General features: G+C 49.1%; 2 protein-coding genes across 8 annotated transcripts in view; both read right to left on the reverse strand.

Moving 5' to 3' along the window:
* vwc2 (von Willebrand factor C domain containing 2) lies at window positions 1–16,405 on the reverse strand. Its single transcript, XM_042065284.1, has 3 exons — window positions 15,746–16,405; window positions 7,400–7,529; window positions 1–286 (listed from the first exon to the last, which is right to left on the reverse strand). The coding sequence occupies exons 1-3, from the start codon at window positions 16,403–16,405 to the stop codon at window positions 135–137; spliced, it is 942 nt and encodes a 313-aa protein (XP_041921218.1). The 3' UTR covers window positions 1–134.
* Window positions 16,381–22,650, reverse strand: part of zgc:110045 (uncharacterized protein LOC664755 homolog) — a 16,181-nt gene continuing 9,911 nt past the window's right edge. For 4 of the 7 annotated variants that reach the window (XM_042065277.1, XM_042065276.1, XM_042065279.1 and 1 more), the window contains 2 exons: window positions 22,433–22,602; window positions 20,371–21,873 (listed from right to left, as the gene is read on the reverse strand). In XM_042065277.1, coding sequence (XP_041921211.1) covers window positions 21,516–21,873; window positions 22,433–22,602 — 528 coding nt within the window. In that variant the 3' untranslated portion in view covers window positions 20,371–21,515. Of the gene's footprint in view, window positions 16,493–20,370; window positions 21,874–22,432; window positions 22,603–22,650 lie in introns of those variants that run through there. The other 3 variants (XM_042065281.1, XM_042065282.1, XM_042065283.1) reach the window with 3 other exon arrangements.

The raw sequence follows: 22,650 nt of genomic DNA on the forward strand, positions 1-22,650 counted from the left end.
GTGTGTGTCTGTGTGTGTGTTTGTTTCCATGGCTGTCTGAGTGTGTATGTGTGTGTGTGAGTGTGTGTGTGTGAGTGGTTTGTTATGTATGTATGCATGATGGGCAGCTTGTCACCCATGCCATGCTCTCGGCTTTATCTGCGTCGACACTCGTTCTTACTGCAGGTGGCTTGCCGCTCGATGCGCCATGTGCCCTCCTCGTACGTGCAGTAGCAGATGGTGCACTCGTCAATCTTTACCTCACGGCCGGCTGGAATCACCGCAGTATCCGCATAGCAGTTGGGTCCTGGGAGAAAAACAAAACAAAAATAACAAAACAGTGACAGACAAACATGATGCACGATAGTGGACAACAGCAGTAACAGCAGCATCATCTGAGCTCCATGCCAGTACTACATCCATTCTGCTTAAAACAAACAGGATGTGGTGTGAAGCAATCTCAGTGTGCAGGAGAGTGTCAGTCTTGACAGATATCTTTAAATGAAGCGTGGACAGAGTGTCACAGTTTCTCGGACACACGTGCTTGAGGACAGCCTCTACCTCTCTAGGTTCTCCAGCGTCCAACTGCCACGTTCAACATCTATCGCGTTTCATTCTAATCCCAGAGTCTGAGCCTCTCTGCACTATGAGTCAGGGGAAAATGGGCTCCGGGCTCTGGATGCTTTCCAGCCTCCGAGCCGAGAGCCTTCCAGCCAGCCGGGGGGTTCAAATCCCTCTCACACACAAGTGTCGGCAGAACTAATGGCCGCTCCCGGAGGATGGCACAAAAAAGCAGACAGGCAGCGGCTGCGCCTGAGAGGCGCGAGAGGAGAGGAGAGGAGAGGAGGGGAGAGGAGGGGAGAGAGGTGTAAGAGGAAAAGAGGCCGAGAGCTTTTCACAACTCATTTCTCCTGCTCCAGGCTGCAGCTAATGACAGGTTGTGCGGCTGTGAAAGGGTGCGTGCGAAATGCTCATTTCTTTGGTGGAAGAGCCGAATTGGATTCATGCCATTAGGCTACTTATGGCCAGCAAATGTCTCCTAAGCACTCTGAGAGCCCAGTAGCTCTCTCTTCAGGGGTGTTCGCCGTGAGGACTTATTGCAGATTCATTTCAGCGGGCGGGCTCCCTGTCCATAGGCGTACATACAGAGTACTTACCTTGCATTTATTTTTAATTCTCTTTTTGTGTCTCAAGTTTTTCAAGACACCTTAAATCATACATAAATGAACCCGACATGAAAGCCCTTTCCTGAAGAATAGCAGAACCAGCGGCACACTTGGGCGGAGCAGCCCTACACTCAAATGGTTCTCAATCAAATGGACCCTTTCAAAACAAAAACAATGCTTGAACATTCTATTTGGGCCCCAATCTACTTCCTCTACATTAAGATAACATATGGAATGTTAAAAAGGAAGTCTTGTGGGGCCAACTATGATGCTGATAATGGAACTCTCTTGAAAGGGTCCATACAGAGAAAAGCATCTGGGAAATGTCAGCGAGTACAATAAAAACACTAATGACACATTATTAAATCTGATCACAGGAGGTTCCCTGACATTTGAGCAAATGTCCTCGAACCCATGTGTGGGGGTATCATGAGAGAGGACAGGATACTTCATTCTCAGGAGGGCGAGAAAAATTAATGAATGATGGAGAGAAAATACACTGTGTATGGCCTCCTACTGCCTGCACTCCATTCCGGTCACAACTCATCTACTTCTCTCACACAGTGTGGGTAATACAGGCTCCAAGACAATGGCTGCCCTTGGAGAGACAACTTGTAATGTACCCTGCTTGTTTCCCCATTTATAGTCTTGGGCCAAACTGCTCTAGACATTTCCCATAAAGACTGGTCATTTACCATAATATAAAAGTTTCACGATATTGTGAAATCCTGTGAAATATCACAGCGATGCGGGTAGCTATGGACCCTTTCAACAATAAAAACAAAAACAATGCTTGAACGTTCTATTTGGTTCCCAATCTACTTCCTCTGCATTAAGATAACATATGGAATGTTAAAACGGAAGCCTTGTGGGGCCAACTATGATGCTGATAATGGAACTCTCTTGAAAGGGTCACAAGAAAGAGACACAAAGGACACCTTCCTGCTCTCCCGGCCACTGGCGGAGGATGGGAAGAATCAAGGTTATCTCCTCCGAGTACAGTGGACACTTGCGGGAAAAAAAAATAAACCTTCCATGGCCTCCTCAGCTGCGTAATCAGTCAAGATCGCTGTCTGCACACAAAACTGGCCCACAAAAGGGCGCACAAGACAGCCTCTGTTTACTGCTCCTACATTTAAATAATGGCCGCGTGGACACCATCTAAAAAGCTGCTTCGAAATGCTGATGAATCACAGCCAGAGAGCTCGGAGCGAGAGGACAACATCACGGAGGGGAAGGGCTCCACTCCTGCATTCTGCCACATCAATCAACATGAATATTTGGCTGAGGCTGTCAAACCGTCAGAACTCTTGCATTTATAATGGTTTCAGTGAACACTTCGAGCCCCACATGAATATCAAGTCACTGCAAATAAACGCCTCTGTCACAGTGCATTCATCAAGCACGTCTTTATCCCAGATTAGTTGAAGTGTGTCTGTTACTGTGACTGGCATGTGTGTTTGTTTACTGATACAGAGATATGGGAGGGGAGTTGTGTGATGAGATAGATATGTTCTGGAGTCCGCAATGGTAATGACCACACAGCCACATAAAGCAGAAGTAAAGGAGAGAAGAGAGAGAGAGAGAGAGAGAGAGAGGGTGCACAAGAGAGAGAGAGAGAGAGAGAGAGAAGGGTGCACAAGAGAGAGAGAGAGAGAGAGAGTGAGAGAGAGAGAGAGAGAGAGAGAGAGAACACACAAGTCTGTGCTCTATTCTTAAGCCCTATGTCAAGCTTTTTTATCCTCCTAAAAAAATCAAAGCAGAGCTACAAAGGTTACAAGGATGGGAATGTGATTGGGGGGAAAATCCCCTTCTGTCCATTCAAAGATTCCTTGAGCTCCCTGAGGTTCGGGTCTAATTGTGATGGCCCAGGGAGCGAGGGCATACATCCAGGAAAGGGAGAACTCCCTCACCTCTCATTAGAGCAGCTCCACTGTTAAAGTGTGTAAAACAGGCAGTAATGGGCACAGGTCTGAGAATGCAGGAAAATAGTTCCCACTAGCCCAAGATTCTTCAGCACACAGGCTTTTTGTGGAAATACTACACAAGTTGGTTATTAGGGACTGGAGATATTTGGAGCAGTGATTTCTGCCAGGCATTAAATATTCATCCCCTTTCACGTCTATTAGCTTTGGTGGTGGGAGGGTTGCAGTGTTTGAATGTTTCTCCTGTGGAGCTGTCTGATCAGTTTACTCATTCTGCAGTATTAAAGACAGCATCCTACCGCTGATGCTGATGTGTGACACCAAAAACGCTTGTTACGCAATCTGATAATTATTCATCACATCCCCTTAATATTCTAAAAGTTACCACAGATCGTATCTACTCCGAGCACGCTGACCTTATACGCAGAGGAGTGAAGGGGGGAACACAGTGACATGACAGGGGCAGGCGGGCAGTGGTCTGGGCTCGGCTGTGGCCGGCACCAAATTCATCTGCATTCATCTCTTTCCTCTATTATCAGAGAGAATCAAGGGCTCTAACAAAAGGGATGAATACATCTATGCTAATATGCATCCGTCCTGTGCTGCTTTCCAGCTCCTGGTCGAAGGCAGTTTTAGGTACTCAAATTCTATTTTCCCCCTCATTTCAGCAGCCTTGCCCGAGCTGCCATGAATATTCTTCCTCTTGTTCCCCTCTCCCAGCTGCCAACTCCCCCACCCCCCGACCCCCCACACTGAAAATGAATATTAGGCATCTCCTTCCCAGCATTGGCGGGCTCCTCAGCTGACCTGCCATGATTTGAAGTGCTTTTGGCTCGGGCTCAGGCTGTTTATCACAACCTCCCCAGATTAGCCGCGACCCTGATGTCTGAGGCTTCAGAGGGAGGCTTGTTTTCCTGCACGTTGCCAAGGCGATGGCCAGCCAGAGCCAGGGTCGAGGAGGAGAGCGACAGGGAGAGAGGGGAAAGAGAGGGAGAGAAAGAAAGAGAGCGTCATGGTGAGAGGCAAGATCATAAGCAGCACAGCTCTATCGGCGAGGCCCTCAGCATGAACCGGCACGCTGTGATCTAAACAAGGTGGTCTCTGAGTAAGTAGAGGGAGGAAATGTGTATGTGCACTCGCCGGACTGGACGCTGTGGTCCTGACAAGGGTTGCCAGTTCAACAGGAAATATGAGCCCCGGAAAGTCAATCCAGACTACCTTTGCCATTCATGGCCAAAAGCAGAGTCTGAAGTCGATTTGACAGCACAGGCTCCTTCCCCTTATAGCACACAGGCAGTTTGGGGGGATTTTTAAGTGGAGCATTAAATAGCCCATCTATTCCATGCAGAACGCATAAACATTGACAGCTCCAAGGCAGACCCTGAGAAGTGTCTGTGTTTGTGTGTATGTGTGTGTGTGTGTATGTGTGTATGAGTGCGTGTGCGGGGTGGAGGAGCTGTGTGTTTAAAGTGAATATGAAACTCCTTTCCCCCCTCTCCCTGCCATTCCCAAAGACTCCTCACACAGATGTTCTTTGATATTCATGAACAACTGCCTGTGGTGGATGTTAGCAATAGCACTCACTTTCATCTCTCCCCATGGCACTTCCTCAAGTGTCTCTCTGCATAGAGCGCCAGCAACACGTCCCTGCAACCGCGCCGCGCCCCAACATAATGCTCCATTCACCGCCTATGAATGGGCTTGAGCTGTCTCTCGCTCTCTCTCTCTTTCTCTCTACCCTCTCCCTTCACCCCCCCCCCCCCTCTCTCTCTCTGTCTCTCTCTATCCCGCTCTCTCTCTTTAATGAGCCCAGAATGGAGATGTCAAACCCCAGCTTTTCTCCCCCTTATTTTGGGACTCTTTTTCCCCGTGTCTTGACACTCACTTCAGATGACAACGGCGAAGGTGAGGCAGAAGCAAGCGAACAGAAGTGACAGGAGACGCCGATCTTTTACTGCGTGATTTATGGTGCCTTAATATTGCATCTGCATTTCCATATCTGAAGTATATCTTGGCACTGGGGTGGTTTCAAATATTCAAAAGACATATGGTCTGGACAAATTAGGCAGCTTGATCACACTTTAGCTGAGATAACAAGAAAAGGCTTTCTGCACCAGGAGGCATTTTTGTGATAAGTACAAACTAGGCCAGATAAAAGGAGAATAGAAAAGTGGCTATTTATAAACCCATGCGACAAGTGATCTCACTATTTCATTATCACCCAAAACCCCTTAATGAAGTCCACTGCTTCAATTTTCTCTTTTTGATATCAGACATTTTCATCCTATTGCCCAAGCAACTTTTTTCCTCTTCATGTTCCTGTCAAAAAAGGTCCCATTTATAGAAAGAAGAGGACAAGTATTAGTTAATCAACTGCTGATGGGATCCTTATTATCTCAATGAATCCATCATTCTACTGCTGCTCCCACTGCCTCAGGCGTCCTGACTGAGCTACACCTCACACACAACTCCACATCTCCAATATTTTTGTCAACTTTGGGTGGAACAGGTGCAATCCATGTGGCAATTATTCACTGCGCATAATAACTTCAGCCTCTCGTCTGACACTTAGCCCGCTCTTGGGAAACGGTGTCAGTGAGTCGCAAGGCTTTGAAGTCTTCACTTCAGAGCCATCAGATTCGCGGCAGTCTCAGGAGGTCGCAGCATCTGTCGAGTTTCGGCATCTGGGCCTTTGTAACTCGGCAGACACCTGCATCCCCCGTGACTCGGAGGTGCCGCTGAACCCGCTCTACTGCTACCGCCGGCGGCGTCAGCGTACGCCGGGGTTGAAAACGCCAGCGCTCGGCTCGCACAAGAAAACAGCGATTACGGAGGGCTCAGGCGCAAAAAAAAAAAATACAACAGCGCGAGGGGAAAAAAAGGGGTCGCTTCCCAGAACTGGTGCGTCTGACTCACCGCAGGCCTCAGATATGGAGCAAGCTCGCATGCGGAGTGCTGGCCAACTGGGGAGAGTTGCCTTGATTTTCCTGGTGCTCAGTTGTGTGCTAAAAAACTCGTCAAACAGCAGCTATGGAAATGTGTGGCTGAGGGAGCATGTCCCGAAGGCCTCCAATCCATCTTAAAACCACAAATCCATCATGCACGGCTGACCTCGCACTTCTGTTGCGCCCTCTGAATATTCTCAAACCGTGCTCCACTGCTTCACAAAATCAGACTGACTTATCTCATGGACTTTTTTGTTGAAAAATGTAAGCGTCGTACTGGGGGTGACATTTCCTATGGCGCTAGGTAAAGAAATTCTATCTTCTATCGTGGCTGTGATCCCTTGTTTGTTTGTCAATAGTCAGGGGGCAAAGTCTAAACTGCCTCAGCTGAGATAGATGTCCCCAGTCAACATCCCTTTTCGCTGAAGGAGGCAACGTCGCTGGCAGTGCCATGTTGCATTAGAATCATGCTAAGCAAACAAGGGGCCACAATGTAGGACGTGCTGTCGGAAGTCATTGGAGAGAGCTCTAGATAATCAAGCCTGATCCAGAGAATGTCTCCTAAGACAGCATAATGTGTTCCAATATAGAAGCCCTCACACACTATCCCAAGAGCCTCCAGCATACATAACAGACCACAGCCACAACACACATTGGCACATGACTGGGATGCTTACACATGCCTTCGTTTTCACCAACACACCAAGCACTAAATCTCGATGTAAAATAAAGACTTGATATTTCTCCTTTTTAAAGGATACTATACTGTGTGATTAAACATCATTTCAGTGATTAAGAATCAAGAGTGTTGAGAGAAACCTTTTTCCATCTCTCTGCTTGTCACAGCAAATTAAGGAGAGAAACGGTTTAATTACCAACACAGTTTCTTCAAGGATACCATCTGCAAGACAGAAGCACATTACTGACTTAATGACTTGGACATAAACTCTAAACTACTGAATATTAAACCCTTCTACATCTATAATGGAAACAAGATGAGGGCAAATTACATTATGGGGGTGCCAAGTCCCTGCATTCCCAGGCTCTCACGTGTGATGTCTCAACATCTGAGAGATGGTCGTAAAACACACTCAATAACTTTCAGACTCCTCATAAAGAAGACCAGGACAGACCAATCAATTGCAGATCACTCAGAGAAAAGGTTCTCATGTGGCAGTGGAGGCTACTGCAATGTCAGCCCTTTCCTCCCACCGCAATAGGGAACTCAGTCATCTGTTAGGTGCTCCTGTTTCACCTGACTGGCTGTTTGTTTGCAGCGGGCAGTGCCAGCGAGAGAGGACCTAATTCTGGAGAGAGAAAAAGACAGAAAGAAAGAAAGAGGGGGGTGAGGGAGGGAGAGAGGGAGAAAGGGCACATTACTCACCACTCTTGCAGACAGGGCAGCACTGATCTGGCTCATACTCAGGGTCCACACACTCTGTCTGGGGGCAGGCAGCTACAGAGCACAGCACCTCACCACTGGGCTCACAGCGACACTTCTCACAGGGGGACACCTGGACACACACACACACACACACACACACACACACACACACACACACACACACACATACACACACACACATGTACACACACATGCACTCATACACACACACGCACATGTACACACGCATGCACTCACACACACACACAAACACACACACACAGACACACGTATGCACACACACACACACATGCGCACATACACACACACACACACACACACACACACACACACTCAAACCAACATGCCCGAAGGCATGGACATGGACATGGTAACGATTGGACATAGACACACAGCCAAACACAGACACACACGCACACAGATACATAGGCACTCAAAAACATGGATGTAGGCATGGAAATGATTGCACACACACACACACACACACACACACACACACACACACAAACACACACACACACACACACACACACACACACACTGTCATGAGCTCTCTCTCTGCCTGGTAACACGTGCTGATTGAAGTCTGATGACCTCCACCTGTTCCTGCTCTGCTCTGCCTCACCCTCGTTACCTACCAGCTGCACTGCATTCACCACTCATCATGCCCTCTATATAAAGCCTTGCTTTTCAGTCCACACTTGTCAGATCGTCTGCAACCAGCACCAGTTACCTGCCTGTTTATTGAAAACGCCTCTGACTCTTTGCCTGTGATCCCGGACCCGCTCGACTACTTCTGTGTTCTCCAGCCCCGGTAATCTTGACCTGCCTTCCGTCCCTCTTCTACGAATACCGCCTAGTCCTTGACTGTACTGCTGCTTCGTTTCAATTGCTGTTGTGTGTGTGTTTCCCCCAGGACTTCCCGGATCATCCAGCTCCTGCCTTCGCTGTTCGGCTACTGGGGGAACACACACACGCAGACTCTTGGAACTCCTGTACCCCCCCCGGAACCCCTGGAACCCCCAACCCTTAAATAAACTTTTGAACGTGACGCAATTGTGGTCCTCGTCCTGTTTGGTGTCTGACAGTACGATCTGACCAAACATGGACCCAGCGCACGGTCGAACCAGCATGGAAACCGACGAACCAGAACCACCCACCGCCATGCAACGCCTGGAAGAGACAGAGAGAGAGGTAAACCGCAACACTGCTGACATTGCCTCCCTACTTCAAGCCGGCTTGAGCCAGCGTCAGCAGTTCCAGCAGCAACAGCAACAACTTGCAATGATCATTCAACTTCTCACCAACCTTTCTCCTCTGCCTGCTCCCACCGGCCCAGCCCCAGCCAGCCTGCTCACCGGCCCAGCACCCGAGTCTCCTGCCCAGTCCACTGCTACCGTGGCTGCCGGAGTCCCAGAACCCAGGATCGGCAATCCAGAGCGGTTCAGCGGCGACCCAACCCAGGTACGGGCGTTCCTGACGAGCTGCCGTGTCCAGTTTACCCTGCAACCCAGGACTTTTGCCACTGAAGGGGCGAGGGTCGGTTACGTGATCACTCACCTGACGGGCCGAGCTCGACTCTGGGGAACGGCGGAGTTCGAGCGCCAGACCCCAGCATGTGCAACCTTCAACCTATTCGCAGAGGAGATGCTCAAGGTATTCGATTTGGAATCCACAATAGCCGAGGCATCTCGGATCCTGATGAGTATTCGCCAAGGCAGAAGGACTGTTGCGGATTACTCCATCGACTTTCGAACCGTGGCAAGTCGGAGCTCCTGGAACATGGAAGCATTGGTGGATGCTTTCCTCCACAGCCTGGCGGACTACATAAAGGACGAGCTGGTTTCCCATGATCAACCCCCCACTCTTGATGAAGCCATTGCTCTGGCTGTCCGCATCGACCGCAGGATCCAGGCCCGCCGTCATGAGAGAGGGCGCCAGAGTCCATCCACCAGCACACGGAGTGTCCCAACTGCCCTTCTGTCCGCACCTGCCACACCATCTAGCCAGCCGGACCAGTCTGAACCGATGGAGATCGGCCGCACCTCCCTAACCCCTGCAGAGCGCCAGCGACGCATCACCTCCAACTTGTGCCTGTACTGTGGTGGTGATGGTCATCGAGTCGCCACCTGTCCAGCAAAAGCCGGAGCTCACCAGATGTAGGAGGAATCCGGATGAGCTCAATGAACATTCAGCCCTCCATCAGCCGTAAACCCCTCATCCAAGTCTGTCTTCACCTGTCTGATTCCACCCACACCCTGGCAGCCCTGGTGGACTCTGGCGCAGAAGCAAACATTATTGACACAGGACTTGCTCGTCAGCTGGGCTTGGAAAGCCATCGCTTGTCCACTCCTGTTCCAGCCCGGGCCCTGGACGGTCACGCAATTGGCACAGTTACCAGCATCACAGCCCCCATCTCAATGATGGTGTCAGGAAACCACCGAGAGACCATCCGCTTCCACCTGCTCAGCTCTCCAGGCCAACCCCTAATCCTGGGCTACCCTTGGCTCCGTCTCCACAATCCTCACCTCGATTGGGCCTCCGGAACTGTGAAAGAGTGGGGAAATGCCTGCCACCTGACCTGTTTGCGTGCTGCCTCGCTGCCCCCCGGCTCAGTACCCCCCAGCATTGCCCACGACATTTCTAATGTCCCTGAATGTTACCATGGCCTCCGAGAGGTGTTCAACAAGACCAAAGCCACATCTCTGCCCCCACACCGTCCGTACGACTGTGCCATTGATCTCCTCCCTGGGACTGCTCCACCCAAAGGTCACCTCTACTCACTATCCCCTCCTGAAAGAAAAACTATGGAGGATTACATCAGGGACTCCCTGGCAGCTGGACTCATCCGCCCGTCTTCCTCTCCTGCTGGTGCCGGGTTCTTCTTTGTGGGAAAGAAAGATGGTTCTCTTCGCCCCTGCATTGATTATCGAGGTCTGAATGATGTCACAGTGAAGAACCGGTACCCTCTGCCTTTACTCACCTCTGCTTTTGAATTGCTCCAGGGATCCACTATTTTCACCAAACTGGACCTTAGAAATGCTTACCACCTAGTGCGAGTAAGGGAGGGTGACGAGTGGAAGACAGCATTCAACACCCACACCGGCCATTATGAGTACCTGGTAATGCCATTTGGCCTCACCAACGCCCCAGCGGTATTCCAGGCGCTGGTGAATGATGTGCTGCGGGACATGCTGAATAAATTCGTCTTCGTGTACCTGGACGACATCTTAATTTTCTCCAGAACTCTGTCCGAACACACCCGTCATGTCCAGCTGGTTCTTCGACGGCTCCTGGAGAACTCTCTCTATGTCAAGGCGGAGAAATGCGAGTTCCATGCTCAGACTGTGTCATTCCTGGGATACATCGTCGCTGAAGGCAATATCCAGATGGACCCCGCAAAGGTCTCGGCAGTTACCTCCTGGCCAGTTCCGGGGAATAGGAAGAAGCTGCAGCAATTCCTCGGTTTTGCCAATTTCTACCGGAAATTCATCCGGAACTACAGCTCCGTCGCCGCTCCCCTCACAGCTCTGACCAGCATCAAACACCCCTTTTCCTGGACCCCAGAGGCCAACACAGCCTTTCATACCCTCAAGGCCCGGTTCACCACTGCCCCCATCCTCCAGATGCCGGATTCAGACCGGCAGTTCGTTGTCGAGGTGGATGCCTCAGACGTGGGAGTCGGGGCCATACTCTCTCAACGGGCAGAGGAGGACAACAAGTTGCACCCCTGTGCATTTTTCTCTCGCCGGCTTTCACCTGCAGAGCGCAATTATGATGTTGGAAACCGTGAGCTGTTGGCTGTCAAGCTTGCCCTGGAGGAGTGGCGTCACTGGCTGGAGGGGTCCACAGTTCCGTTCCTGGTCTGGACCGATCACAAAAACCTCGAATACATCCGCAATGCCAAACGTCTTAACCCCAGACAGTCCCGCTGGGCCTTGTTTTTCACCAGATTCAACTTCACCCTGTCATACCGCCCAGGTTCTCGGAACACCAAGCCGGACGCTCTCTCCCGTCAGTTTCATAAGGATGACGCCCCTTCCCAGGAACCTGCATCAATTCTGCCCGATCCCTGCGTCGTAGCTGCCCTGACCTGGGATATCGAGGAGGAAATTCAAGAGGCCCTCCGTGACCATCCCAGTCCCAGTGCATGCCCAGACGGTCGTCTCTTCGTCCCAGATAATTTGAGGTCCCGGGTCATACAGTGGGGACACAACTCCCGCCTTGCCTGCCACCCGGGCTCCGCCCGCACCTGCCATCTCCTTGCCCAGCGCTTTTGGTGGTCGTCTTTGAGAAGGGATGTCCGAGAATTCGTCCGTGCCTGCCCCACCTGCAATCAGAACAAGTCCTCCACTCGGCCCCCCGCTGGTTTACTCCAGCCCTTGCCTGTGCCCACACGACCCTGGTCCCACGTCTCCTTGGACTTTGTAACTGGCCTCCCACCATCAGGTGGGATGACTGTCATTCTCACTGTGGTTGACCGGTTTAGCAAGATGGCACACTTCATTCCCCTCCCTAAACTGCCATCTGCCAGAGAGACTGCCCAGGCTGTTCTTGATCATGTCTTCCGTCTACACGGGCTGCCCAGGGATGTTGTCTCTGACCGAGGCCCGCAATTTACCTCTACATTCTGGAAGGAGTTCTGCCGTCTTCTAGGGGCCACAGTGAGTCTCACCTCTGGGTTCCACCCCCAGTCCAATGGTCAATCCGAGCGGGCAAACCAGGAGCTGGAGAAGGCGCTGCGGTGCATGGTTTCTCGCAAACCCCAGGCTTGGGCACAACAACTGATGTGGATAGAGTATGCTCACAACTCCCTCACCTGTTCTGCCACTGGTATGTCACCTTTCCAGTGTGTGTATGGCTACCAGCCCCCCCTGTTCCCCAGCCAGGAAGGAGATGTGTCCTGCCCGTCTGCCCTCGCCTATGCCCGCCGTTGCCGTCGTACCTGGTCACAAGCTCGTGCCACGCTACTCAAGTCAGCTGTCAGCTATGCCACTGGGGCTAACCGCCGAAGATCGCCGGCACCCGCCTACCGTGTTGGCCAGAAGGTGTGGCTGTCAGCCAAGGATCTCCCACTGCGGGTGGAATCGCGTAAACTGGCACCTCGATTCCTCGGCCCGTTCCCTATCCAGAGGGTCATCAGCCCAACCGCAGTCCGGCTCCAGTTGCCAACCTCCATGAGGGTGCACCCTACTTTCCATGTTTCGAAAGCCAAGCCGACGCATGAAAGCCCGCTGGTCCCCGTGCCGCTTCCTCCTCCTCCTCCTCGCCTCGTTGACGGTGGGCTGGTGTACACCGTTCGACGCCTGCTTCGGTCCAGACGGCGAGGTAGGGGCCTCCAGTATCTCGTCGACTGGGAGGGCTATGGACCTGAGGAGAGAACCTGGGTGCCAGCCAGTCGGATTGTGGACCGGACACTCATCGCCGACTTCCACCGTCTGCATCCTGATCAACCTGCAATCCGTAGGGGCCGCCCCAGAGGGGTCCCTAACCGTCCTGCCCGCCCGGCTTCCTGTCATGTGCCTGACCCTGACCCTGTCTCGGTACCTGTCTCGTCTTCTGTCCACGACCCTCCAGCTCCCTCCGAGGATGAGGATGTTCACTCGGACCGCTCGGAGGAATTCTAGCCCTCCACCGGCTCCCCTCCGCCCTCCCGACGTGGTGTCACTCTTGGGGACTTCTGGGGCCGTCCCTTAGGGGGGGGGTTCTGTCATGAGCTCTCTCTCTGCCTGGTAACACGTGCTGATTGAAGTCTGATGACCTCCACCTGTTCCTGCTCTGCTCTGCCTCACCCTCGTTACCTACCAGCTGCACTGCATTCACCACTCATCATGCCCTCTATATAAAGCCTTGCTTTTCAGTCCACACTTGTCAGATCGTCTGCAACCAGCACCAGTTACCTGCCTGTTTATTGAAAACGCCTCTGACTCTTTGCCTGTGATCCCGGACCCGCTCGACTACTTCTGTGTTCTCCAGCCCCGGTAATCTTGACCTGCCTTCCGTCCCTCTTCTACGAATACCGCCTAGTCCTTGACTGTACTGCTGCTTCGTTTCAATTGCTGTTGTGTGTGTGTTTCCCCCAGGACTTCCCGGATCATCCAGCTCCTGCCTTCGCTGTTCGGCTACTGGGGGAACACACACACGCAGACTCTTGGAACTCCTGTACCCCCCCCGGAACCCCTGGAACCCCCAACCCTTAAATAAACTTTTGAACGTGACGCAATTGTGGTCCTCGTCCTGTTTGGTGTCTGACACACACACACACACACACTTGCATGATTGAAGATGGACACATACACGCACATAGGTGAACACTCACACGAAATCATGTAAGCACCATTTCACCACACAACCTCACACACATACACAAATACCATGGACGCATGGAGGGATTCACACAGACACACCGACAGACAAATCACAGACAGACACACAGACAGGCAAACATTACCACAATCTCAAATAAACACAGAGAAGAACACATGCAGCCTGTCTATGCGCTTACAGTAAAATAATTGCTCACACCTTTTAGCCCCGCTGTCTGTGAGAAGACAACTGGGATGTTATGATATAGAGTCAGAGGAACAGAAGGTCCTGTTGACATAATGACATAATTGGCTAAATAGGGGTTTCAAATTCAGAGAGCATTTCAGGAGTAATTTTAAGGTTCAGTGCATCAGTAAATGAAAGGGCCTATGTGAAAGAGACTTTGTACAGCTATCTGCTTTCTCTTGCTCTACTATTCTCTCTCTCTCTCCCTTTCTCTCCCTCTGCCTTTCTCCCTCACCCTCTGATCTCTCTCTCTCTCTCTCTCTCTCCCTGTCTCTCTCTCTCCGTCCTCTCTAGCACGCAGGGCCGAAGCATTCGTGTGGCACAGTGCCGCGACTTAACGCCCCAAAAAACATACTGTAACGCACATAAGGTTACGCTCACTGCTTTGTTTGTAGTCTCCAGGCGAGAAGGCGTGCGGCTCATGAGCGATCTCCACTGAAGGAAATCGGGCTTTTCTGCACAACAGCCACACGTGGCTCTCCTCGCCTCCCTGGAGAGCTAAGCAGTCATGGAGAAGGCAGGCGAAAACGCCGTCCAATGTTTTACAGCCATAAAACCCAAATCCCTACACATAATGACTGCTGAGGGAACCTTGTGTCGTTCCGCTGCTCGACAACAGGTTTGAGCACTCGCAGAAAAAAAAAAGCCAGCTTATAAATGCATAATTGTGTGGCTCCGCATGGTGTAAATTCTCACATTAATTAATCATGTCTTACCCTACAGTTCCCCCCTAAGACACAAGCCCCAAGGATCAGATCAGATATTATGCAAAAGTTACCTCATTTTGCTGAGGCTCTAACTGTTTAAAGATTATATTATGCATGTGCAGTTGGTCCTGTTAGGATGGGGCTCTCCACAGAGCCCCTGGTCTTTCCCAGTCTTCTGTGACTAACATTAATGCTGACTGCTGCAGTAATAAAAGTGCTTGCAAGCCACAGAGCTCAACTGTAATGGAACGACAATGCAATAAACAAGAAAATAAAACTGAGGTGAAATGCGACTGTTTAAACAAACAAGCAAGCAAGGAGTAGAAGATAGCATCTCGGATTAAAACACAAGGCCTTGAGAGCAAAATGTGGAGACCTGTTAGGTCTTGACAACTGACAAGATTTCTAAGACTTCTGCTAATCAATAAACCACTGTCATGAATAAATATTCTTGGCCTTTTCAGATAATTAGTATTGTTGCACTGATCCCTGTGAGACGATTTGTAAATTGGTTTATTCTACAAGCAACTTTAACACAGAGTCGAAATGGTGGGCTTAGCGGAATGCTTGAAGTGTACTTAGACATTAATAGAGCAAATAATATCAAGTCTTGCCTGCAAGCCTGGGCATATGCCACATCAAACTGGTGCTTTCAGAGAGAAAGCCGCACATAAAATATTCATATCATATTTTTTAATATAGACCTCATTCCCATGTGAGGGTAATGACTGAAACACTGAAAGACACTGTTAAAGGTACCGTCAAAAAAGGGCTCAAAATCACTGAAGTCATTTTCGGTCCAACAGAATCAATACTGAATCAAGGTATGTATGGCCTGGCCATTAAAGCATTTCAATGAGACAGGACTCTCCACTCAACCAAAAAATTCCATCTGAGCTGAGAGATGAGCTCAGACAGGTGTTGGAGAACGATATCCTCACCTCCAGTGGCTCAGTGAAAATCCACCTGGCACTTTATCTTATCACAAAAATGAATTTATGCAGAGATCAAGGCAGTGATTAATTGGAGTCTAGAAAGAGCCGTCGCTGGTAAAGACTTATCTAACCTTGAACTCCTCCAGTGATGAGTACATCTTCCCCCGGAATTCACAGTAGTTCTTCTTCTCCTTGCACTGTGGGCAGCACTGGCTGGTGTCTACGCGCAGGCAGCGCGGGTGGAGCTTAGGGCACTCCGGCTTGGCACACAGGGGCCCCTCGTCCGTGCAGACGCACGGACATGTGGAGGGGCCAGGGGTGAATGTCTCCCCGATGGCGAACACGAAGCCCGTCTCGTCCATACAGCCCTTGCCCCGGTAGTCGGGGTAGGCGTACTCGTCGATGGGGTCCATGGAGACGTCGTTGGGCTCGCCGGTGGGGCCGTCGTCACCCTGCTTCAGGGAGTCCCGCGCGCCCCAGGGTTGCTCCTGGCTGGCGCCCTGGGGCTTGTTGGGCCCGCGTCTCGGGGGTGTCCAGCCAGGCCGGGGCCTCCCCCCGGTGGTCTTGTTGGAGCCGCGGCCGGCATCCAGCCCGCCCGTGAGACTGATCTCCTCCAGCCGCTGCTGGGCGCCGGGGCTCAGGGCGCCCTCCTTGGCCTGGGTCAAGGCGCGCTCCAGGCGCTCACGCTCTCCGCCCTCGGGCAGGGGCACCACGGGGTTACCGCGAGCGCCCGTCATCAGCCACCACGTAGTCAGGACCAGTCCTGTCACCATGGCAACGGAGCACAGCATCTCTCCGACCCTCCCGACCACCTGTGAGGTGGGCTGAGACCTCGCGTCACATAACACGCATCACATCCGAGGTGCAGCCCAGTCCATCTGAAAAACAGGACAAAGGCAATCAGGCAGGCCTGAAAAAAAGCCTCAAGAGCGGGAAAGACTGCTGAGGACAATCAAGCAAACGCCAGAGAGCACAGACACAGCACACTTTCAAGATTAGTTTTGGTATGAAAACAGTCTGAAAAACACACAAAACAGCGCCACACCCCCTGTTCCAATCGATGCTTTGCAACTGAATTTGGTTTCAACGAATTGATTCTCTTTTTTTTCCAGGTGGTTGCGGAAGGATGTTTCAGCTTCAACAAGCACAACAACAAGGGAACCTATTTTTGCGTGGCTGTCTCTCTCCATCTGGGAACAGACAGCCTTCACAAGTTTTAAAGGTGTAAGAAGGTGCAGTCACAAGTCTAGAGAGCCTCAGCCACACCAATCTCCAACCAACACCTCCATACATCAATTTCCACTGAAGTGATGGGCATGAAAGTAAATTGCTTTACAGAATCAAAGACTTGAACTATCTGTTCATCAACGACCCCTCTCACTAACTCTATCCCTCACACCCCCTCCTCTCAGGTAGCCACTGAGGGACAAATCAATTCATTCAATCTAATCGGCTGAGCAGAGTGGCAAGAGGTTAATCAGGAAATGGGTCCCAGCCTTTCCAAATGGAGATGGAAAAGAGAAACAAATAGCGTGAGGCTCAAGCAATTCACGAATGTTTAAAGACATCTCAGTTAGGCTAATGTCTATTAGGTATTCTATAAGGTGTAATGCTGAATTTTGAGTTGCTTTAAGACTTGTTTTCAGCTGCTTTCATTGAGGTTGCTTATAGCCTGCCGTACTGTATGATCCACACAGACAGCGGCAGCGTTTGATAGGCTACAGCTGAATCAGACTCCAGAAGACTCCAGACTGGCACGTTGTGTGGAACTGAAACTGCATTTTCATTAGTATACAGAGCAGTTCTTAGCGGGTAACTGTTGCTTCTCCAATCAAATGTGTTAGAAATGGCTGAGAAAAACAATCATCCGCGCAACATCCGTGATTAATACGAAATGGACATGAAATTCTCATACCAGCAGTAGCAGAGAGAGAAGTTATACATGCGCACGAGAAGGTGATTGGTTACTTTTGTTCTGCATAGCAATGTAGACCTAATTAGGAAAAACGTCGCTATGACACACATCTGAGGTGGATGCATATGTTCGGAACTCTTCAGGATATGTAGGCTATTATTTAAAAGTAAAACAACTGATTATTTCCGATGGTATTATTATGATTTGATTTTTAAAAATACCATATGTGCCTCCATGTCTTACTGAACCAGCGATCGCGCTGCTGATATAGCAGCTGTGTAAAGTGGGCGTGATGGTGACTGGTCGGTAGATATGAGTAGCCTACAGAATTTGTCAGTCGGTTTACCTACAAATAAAGGATGCTAAATGTAACGACATCGGATTTTTAAATGCTATTTATATCGCATTATTTATTTTTCTAATTTCGCCTAATTATTGACATGTTACGGATGATGTTGTTGCATGCTCGACTAAGATTATCAATGAGATGCTGCGGGAAGTTGTCTTTCAATCGATACAACTAATCGTGCGTTATTGAACCTTACCGGTGAGCTCGCGACTGTGTCCAAGTTGTCCTCGGTTCAGTTTGCCAAATGCTGACAGGTGATGAGAAAAGTCGATCTGGTGCGTTAAGCCCCTGAAATTAATAGTTAGAAAAACTGGGCTGTATAAATTATTTTGTTGAAAGGAACATACTTTATAGAACGACTCATTATTCGTGTCCTTCTTCCTGATAAATCCAAAGGGTTTTCTATCGCATGTAGGACCCGTTTTATGTTCTCTGATACCGGCGAAAGAATACCGTTGTCAGATGCTAGGGTAGTGAGCGGTGGCTGGTCGCGCTCCTTCTACTGGAGTGTTCACTTTGGTTATGGTGGCACGAAAACATCAGCCTTACGTCACATTGTAGTTTCATGAGGATAAACGACAATGATTTTGGCCACCAGGTGGCACATTCTAACACTTGTTTTTCTAAAGAAACTTTGATATCAGCCTTTTTTTATTAGCTCAAGCTTAGGGAACTTATCTTAGGCTCTTATCTTTGTGCCTCTTTGGGGTATAGCATTAATATCAAATTACATGATCCATCAGTGTCACCACCCAATGATATAATGCTTTACCCTTCCCCTTTTCTCCATTTAATGCTATAAAAAAGTGTGACAGGCACACAGCTTTAATAAAAACAAATTAAATAAAAAATTAATATATATATATATATATATATATATATATATATATATAATCGATATCCTTTGTAGGCTCCACACAATGTCTAGCCAGCCAAACACTAAGTGGTGTCTGTGTATGTGTGTGTATGTGTGTGTGTGTGTGTGTGTGTGTGTGTGTGTGTGTGTGTGTGTGTGTGTGTGTGTGTGTGTGTGTGTGCGCGCGCGCGTGTGTGTATGTCCACGAAGTCAAACACACTCTCTCAAAGCAAAGAGTGCCTAGCCTGGGGGGAGGTGATTACATGCTTTTAAAGACATGCTCTTTATTTCCAGCTCCCAGCTGCATTAATACAATTGATTATTCAAAACTGGCCATGGCCATTTCCATCATCTCCCTCTGATGGGGTGAGAGGAGAAATCATTAATTCAACATCAACAACAAAAAAAGTCGGTTACGGTAGGTCTACTGCTGAGACTATGCTTATTAACTATTGATTAATCCCAACAATAATCCGGCAATGCACTGGGCAAACATACATAATCTGTAGTAGCCATGTACCCACTGCAGGTCTAGGGTCACGCTCTTGTTATTTATTATTGTGTGTCTGCCAGGATGCATTTAAAAAAGTCCTGGTCCTCTGCATCTTGAGCCCAGTTGGACTTGGGAGCAGAGCTCTGAGGAGATGGCCATACTAATAGCTTTTCCTGGAAGCATGCTCCAGTGAACATCTAGACAAAAAAAAAACTGTTCATGCGGCACCTGTGGGGGATATTTTGGAGTGGAAGGTGAAGCAAAGTTCATTGGTGTTTCCAGTGGATTTGTGCAAGGCATTTTTTCAGGGCATTGCAGTCCTGCATCACCTGGCTCTGTAAATAGTTGCTGGGTTGAGGAACTGATAAATGTTTTAGAGGCAAGTCCATGAGCTGGACATGGACAGCTCATTCTAGGACACTCAGCATGGGCCCACTATGGTGTAATGTCATCTAGGAAAGCATTGCAATGTAAATGAATTACATCAACAGGTGAATCCTGATCAAAAAAGAAAAAAAAAAATCCATTAGCGATTGTAATATTTTTCAGAGGCAGAGATGCAGAACCAAGATTTGATAAGGATGAGTACTTTGTAATTTAATAATCTTATAATCACCTAAGTCCCCCAGTGGCTACAAAGTATCGGTCTTGTCAAAGATCTGTGGATGACTTTTGTTTAATTGATTTCGACTTTAAAAATCCCTACTTATACTTTGACTAGGATGGATCACAATGTTGCCTTATGCACTGAAGTTAAGGTGACAGACAGTCAGTCTCAGTGAAACGATCATCATGCAACTCCCTCCCCAGCACAAACTAGCGCACAAATAAGAGCCCAGTTCCTAAAAAAAAAGTGCTTGCTTTCCCTAAAATAGACTTTTGCACCTGATGAATAATTCATGAGGAATGCAGCAATGCAGAAGTCTGTGTGCACCATCAGCACAAATCCTATTGAGACAAATACCTAATCCCCTCACCCTCACCCCAGACACCCCCCACTTAGATGACATCAGTTAGCAGAGCTCAACATCAAATACAAAACATTCAGATGCTCTCAACTAATAACATGAATTGCCAAAGAGGCAGTATTAGTTAAATGTCTAAAACCTCTGTTCAAAACAAGATGACAAGACAATGTTTTTGTTCTCATAAAAAGCTGCCACAGTTTAATTCAGTAACCTGTGTTCAATACTATAACAACAAGCAAGAGCACACTTTTACAGTACAATATAAACATGACAATATTAACAAGAATGGCTTAAAATCAAAACTAGTAAAACAAGCCTGTCTCCATTTTGTACCCTCTACACATCACAAATACTCGAGTACTGAAAGAAAAGAAAACAGGACACTGACAGATGTATTTTCTTTTTTCTTTTTTTTTCCGTTTCTCTCAAATCAGTTCAGGAATGCACATGTTTGTTTGCTAGACATTCGTGAGAAGTCTCAAGTCCGTAAGAATCCCAATTGGCTGTGGGCTAATCCAGTCAGGAGATTAATGTGTAACTGTGTGTGCTGTACAACTAAAGCACACCCAGGCCAGCTACCACAGAGGACAGCCTACGGGGGAGAGGGGGAGATCAGAGAGGGACAGAAGAGCAGAATGCCGTTCAATCCAGATGGTCTGCTGAAGTCTACCATGAATGTTGCAGTACATCATCATCATCATCACAGCTCCAAAGGTCAGAGTTTCAGTAGTTTGAGACACTTTTTTTTTTTTCAGATGAAGACACGCCCCCTCACATACGTCCAAACCGATTCACCATACACACTCACACACACACACACACACACACACACACAATTGAACCACAACACAACCGACATTACCACGGCATGCGTATTAATTGCGCCTGGAAATGAGAGCATTACAACGTTATGAAAATGTTAGAAACTGGCAGCAACCCTGCTGATGAGATGTCACACTGAAAAGATTAAAGATTTTGAACATTCAAGGTAACATAGCTCCAGTGCATGCAAACCCACACACCAGCATGCACAAGGAAACATACATACACACTTGTGTGCACTCATACAGTGTAGTAGAACAAAATATGGAGACCTGACACTTCAAAAGTGAGAGACAAAGAGGGAGTGCAGAGGATGATTAAAAGAGCCTAGCATGCTGTTCCCCTGATTCATCTCCATCCTCTCTCATTGCATTATACTGCATAGATTGGTGAGAACTTCAAGTTAGGATTGGTGCAAAATCAAACACAGTACCACAGGGAACTAGCGACTGAGGATGCGTGTGTGTGTGTGTGTGTGTGTGTGTGTGTGTGCTCATTTTAATAGGGAGCAAACTTCTGGCGGTCGGATTTTTTGAAGCCGGCGGTGGGGATCTTTGTGGTGTAAGGATTGAGGCCTGGAGGCAGACCAGAGGAGGCTGCAGCGTGCACGGCCAGCAGGGGCATGGTTTTCATGCCAAGCAGGCTGGAGACAGGGACGGCGTAGTGGGCACTGGGGATGGTGGAGAGAGTGGAGGGGGAGTGCACGTTAAGGGCGTGGGAGGCCGCCCCGGCTGAGGCAGCCAGGACAGCCATGGAGGTGGGGGTGGGAGAGGCGGACTGGGAGAAGCCCATGTTCAGGTCAACGGGAGTGGTGGAGGAGGAAGCGGCCTGGATGCTGAGTTTAGCCATCTCTAAGCTGCAAACAGACACAGATGAGGGAGGGGAGGGGAGGGGAGGGGGGAGATCAGGAGAGAGGGAGGGAGGGAGGGAGGGAGGTGAGGAGAGGGGGAGAGAAGAGGAGGGTTAACAGAACAGGTTATGGAGAAAAAGAAGATGAATTCCAAAGGGAGAGAGGAGGAAAAAAGGGGGGAATAGATTGGGAGAAAGGGGTGAGAGAAATGAAAAAAAGAAGAATCAACACGGGAATGTTATGTGTTACAAGGAAAACTCATAAAAAAAGGGTTTCACATGCCATGATGAGTATTAATAGGCTGAGGAGCACAGAAATGGGTGAGAATCTTTGAGCAGATCTCTAGTCTATATCTATGATGCAGGACCCAGTGTCTCACCCCAAAAATGATTTATGCATTACATTTACCACTCATATGCGTGTAATAACCAAGCAAAATCAGTATGGGTCTAACAATTCATTTCCAGCAACCTTACACAGACTGTTTGTTCTAAGTAGCTGAAGCAAGTCTTGCAGAGCATGACTGTCTTCCCCAAGCTAGATTTAGATCGCGCAAAGCCCCTACCTGGCGTTGATGAGGTACTGTGCCACACTGATGTTGGCGGGCGAGCCTGTGATGGTGACATGGCGCACAGCTGAGCCATCTGTGGCCCCCGCGATCTTGATCTGAGCACCCGACATCTGGCGAATTTCGTTGATTTTGCTTCCTTGTCTGCCGATTATGCAGCCAATGAACTGATGGAATAGACAGCAAAGGGAAAAGAAGAGAGCAAATGTGATGAG

This window comes from Alosa sapidissima, chromosome 16 (genome assembly GCF_018492685.1).
Source record: "Alosa sapidissima isolate fAloSap1 chromosome 16, fAloSap1.pri, whole genome shotgun sequence".
In the NCBI taxonomy this organism is placed as follows: Eukaryota; Metazoa; Chordata; class Actinopteri; order Clupeiformes; family Clupeidae; genus Alosa; species Alosa sapidissima.

Excerpts from the sequence above, each read along its gene's own strand:
- vwc2 (XM_042065284.1), bottom strand. The coding sequence starts at position 16,405 with ATGCTGTGCTCCGTTGCCATGGTGACAGGACTGGTCCTGACTACGTGG. Across the intron at positions 7,530-15,745 it reads CATCACTGGAGGAGTTCAAG|GTGTCCCCCTGTGAGAAGTG; the intron begins GTTAGATAAGTC and ends GTGTGTGTCCAG. Across the intron at positions 287-7,399 it reads CTGCCCTGTCTGCAAGAGTG|GACCCAACTGCTATGCGGAT; the intron begins GTGAGTAATGTG and ends TTTTTCTCCCAG.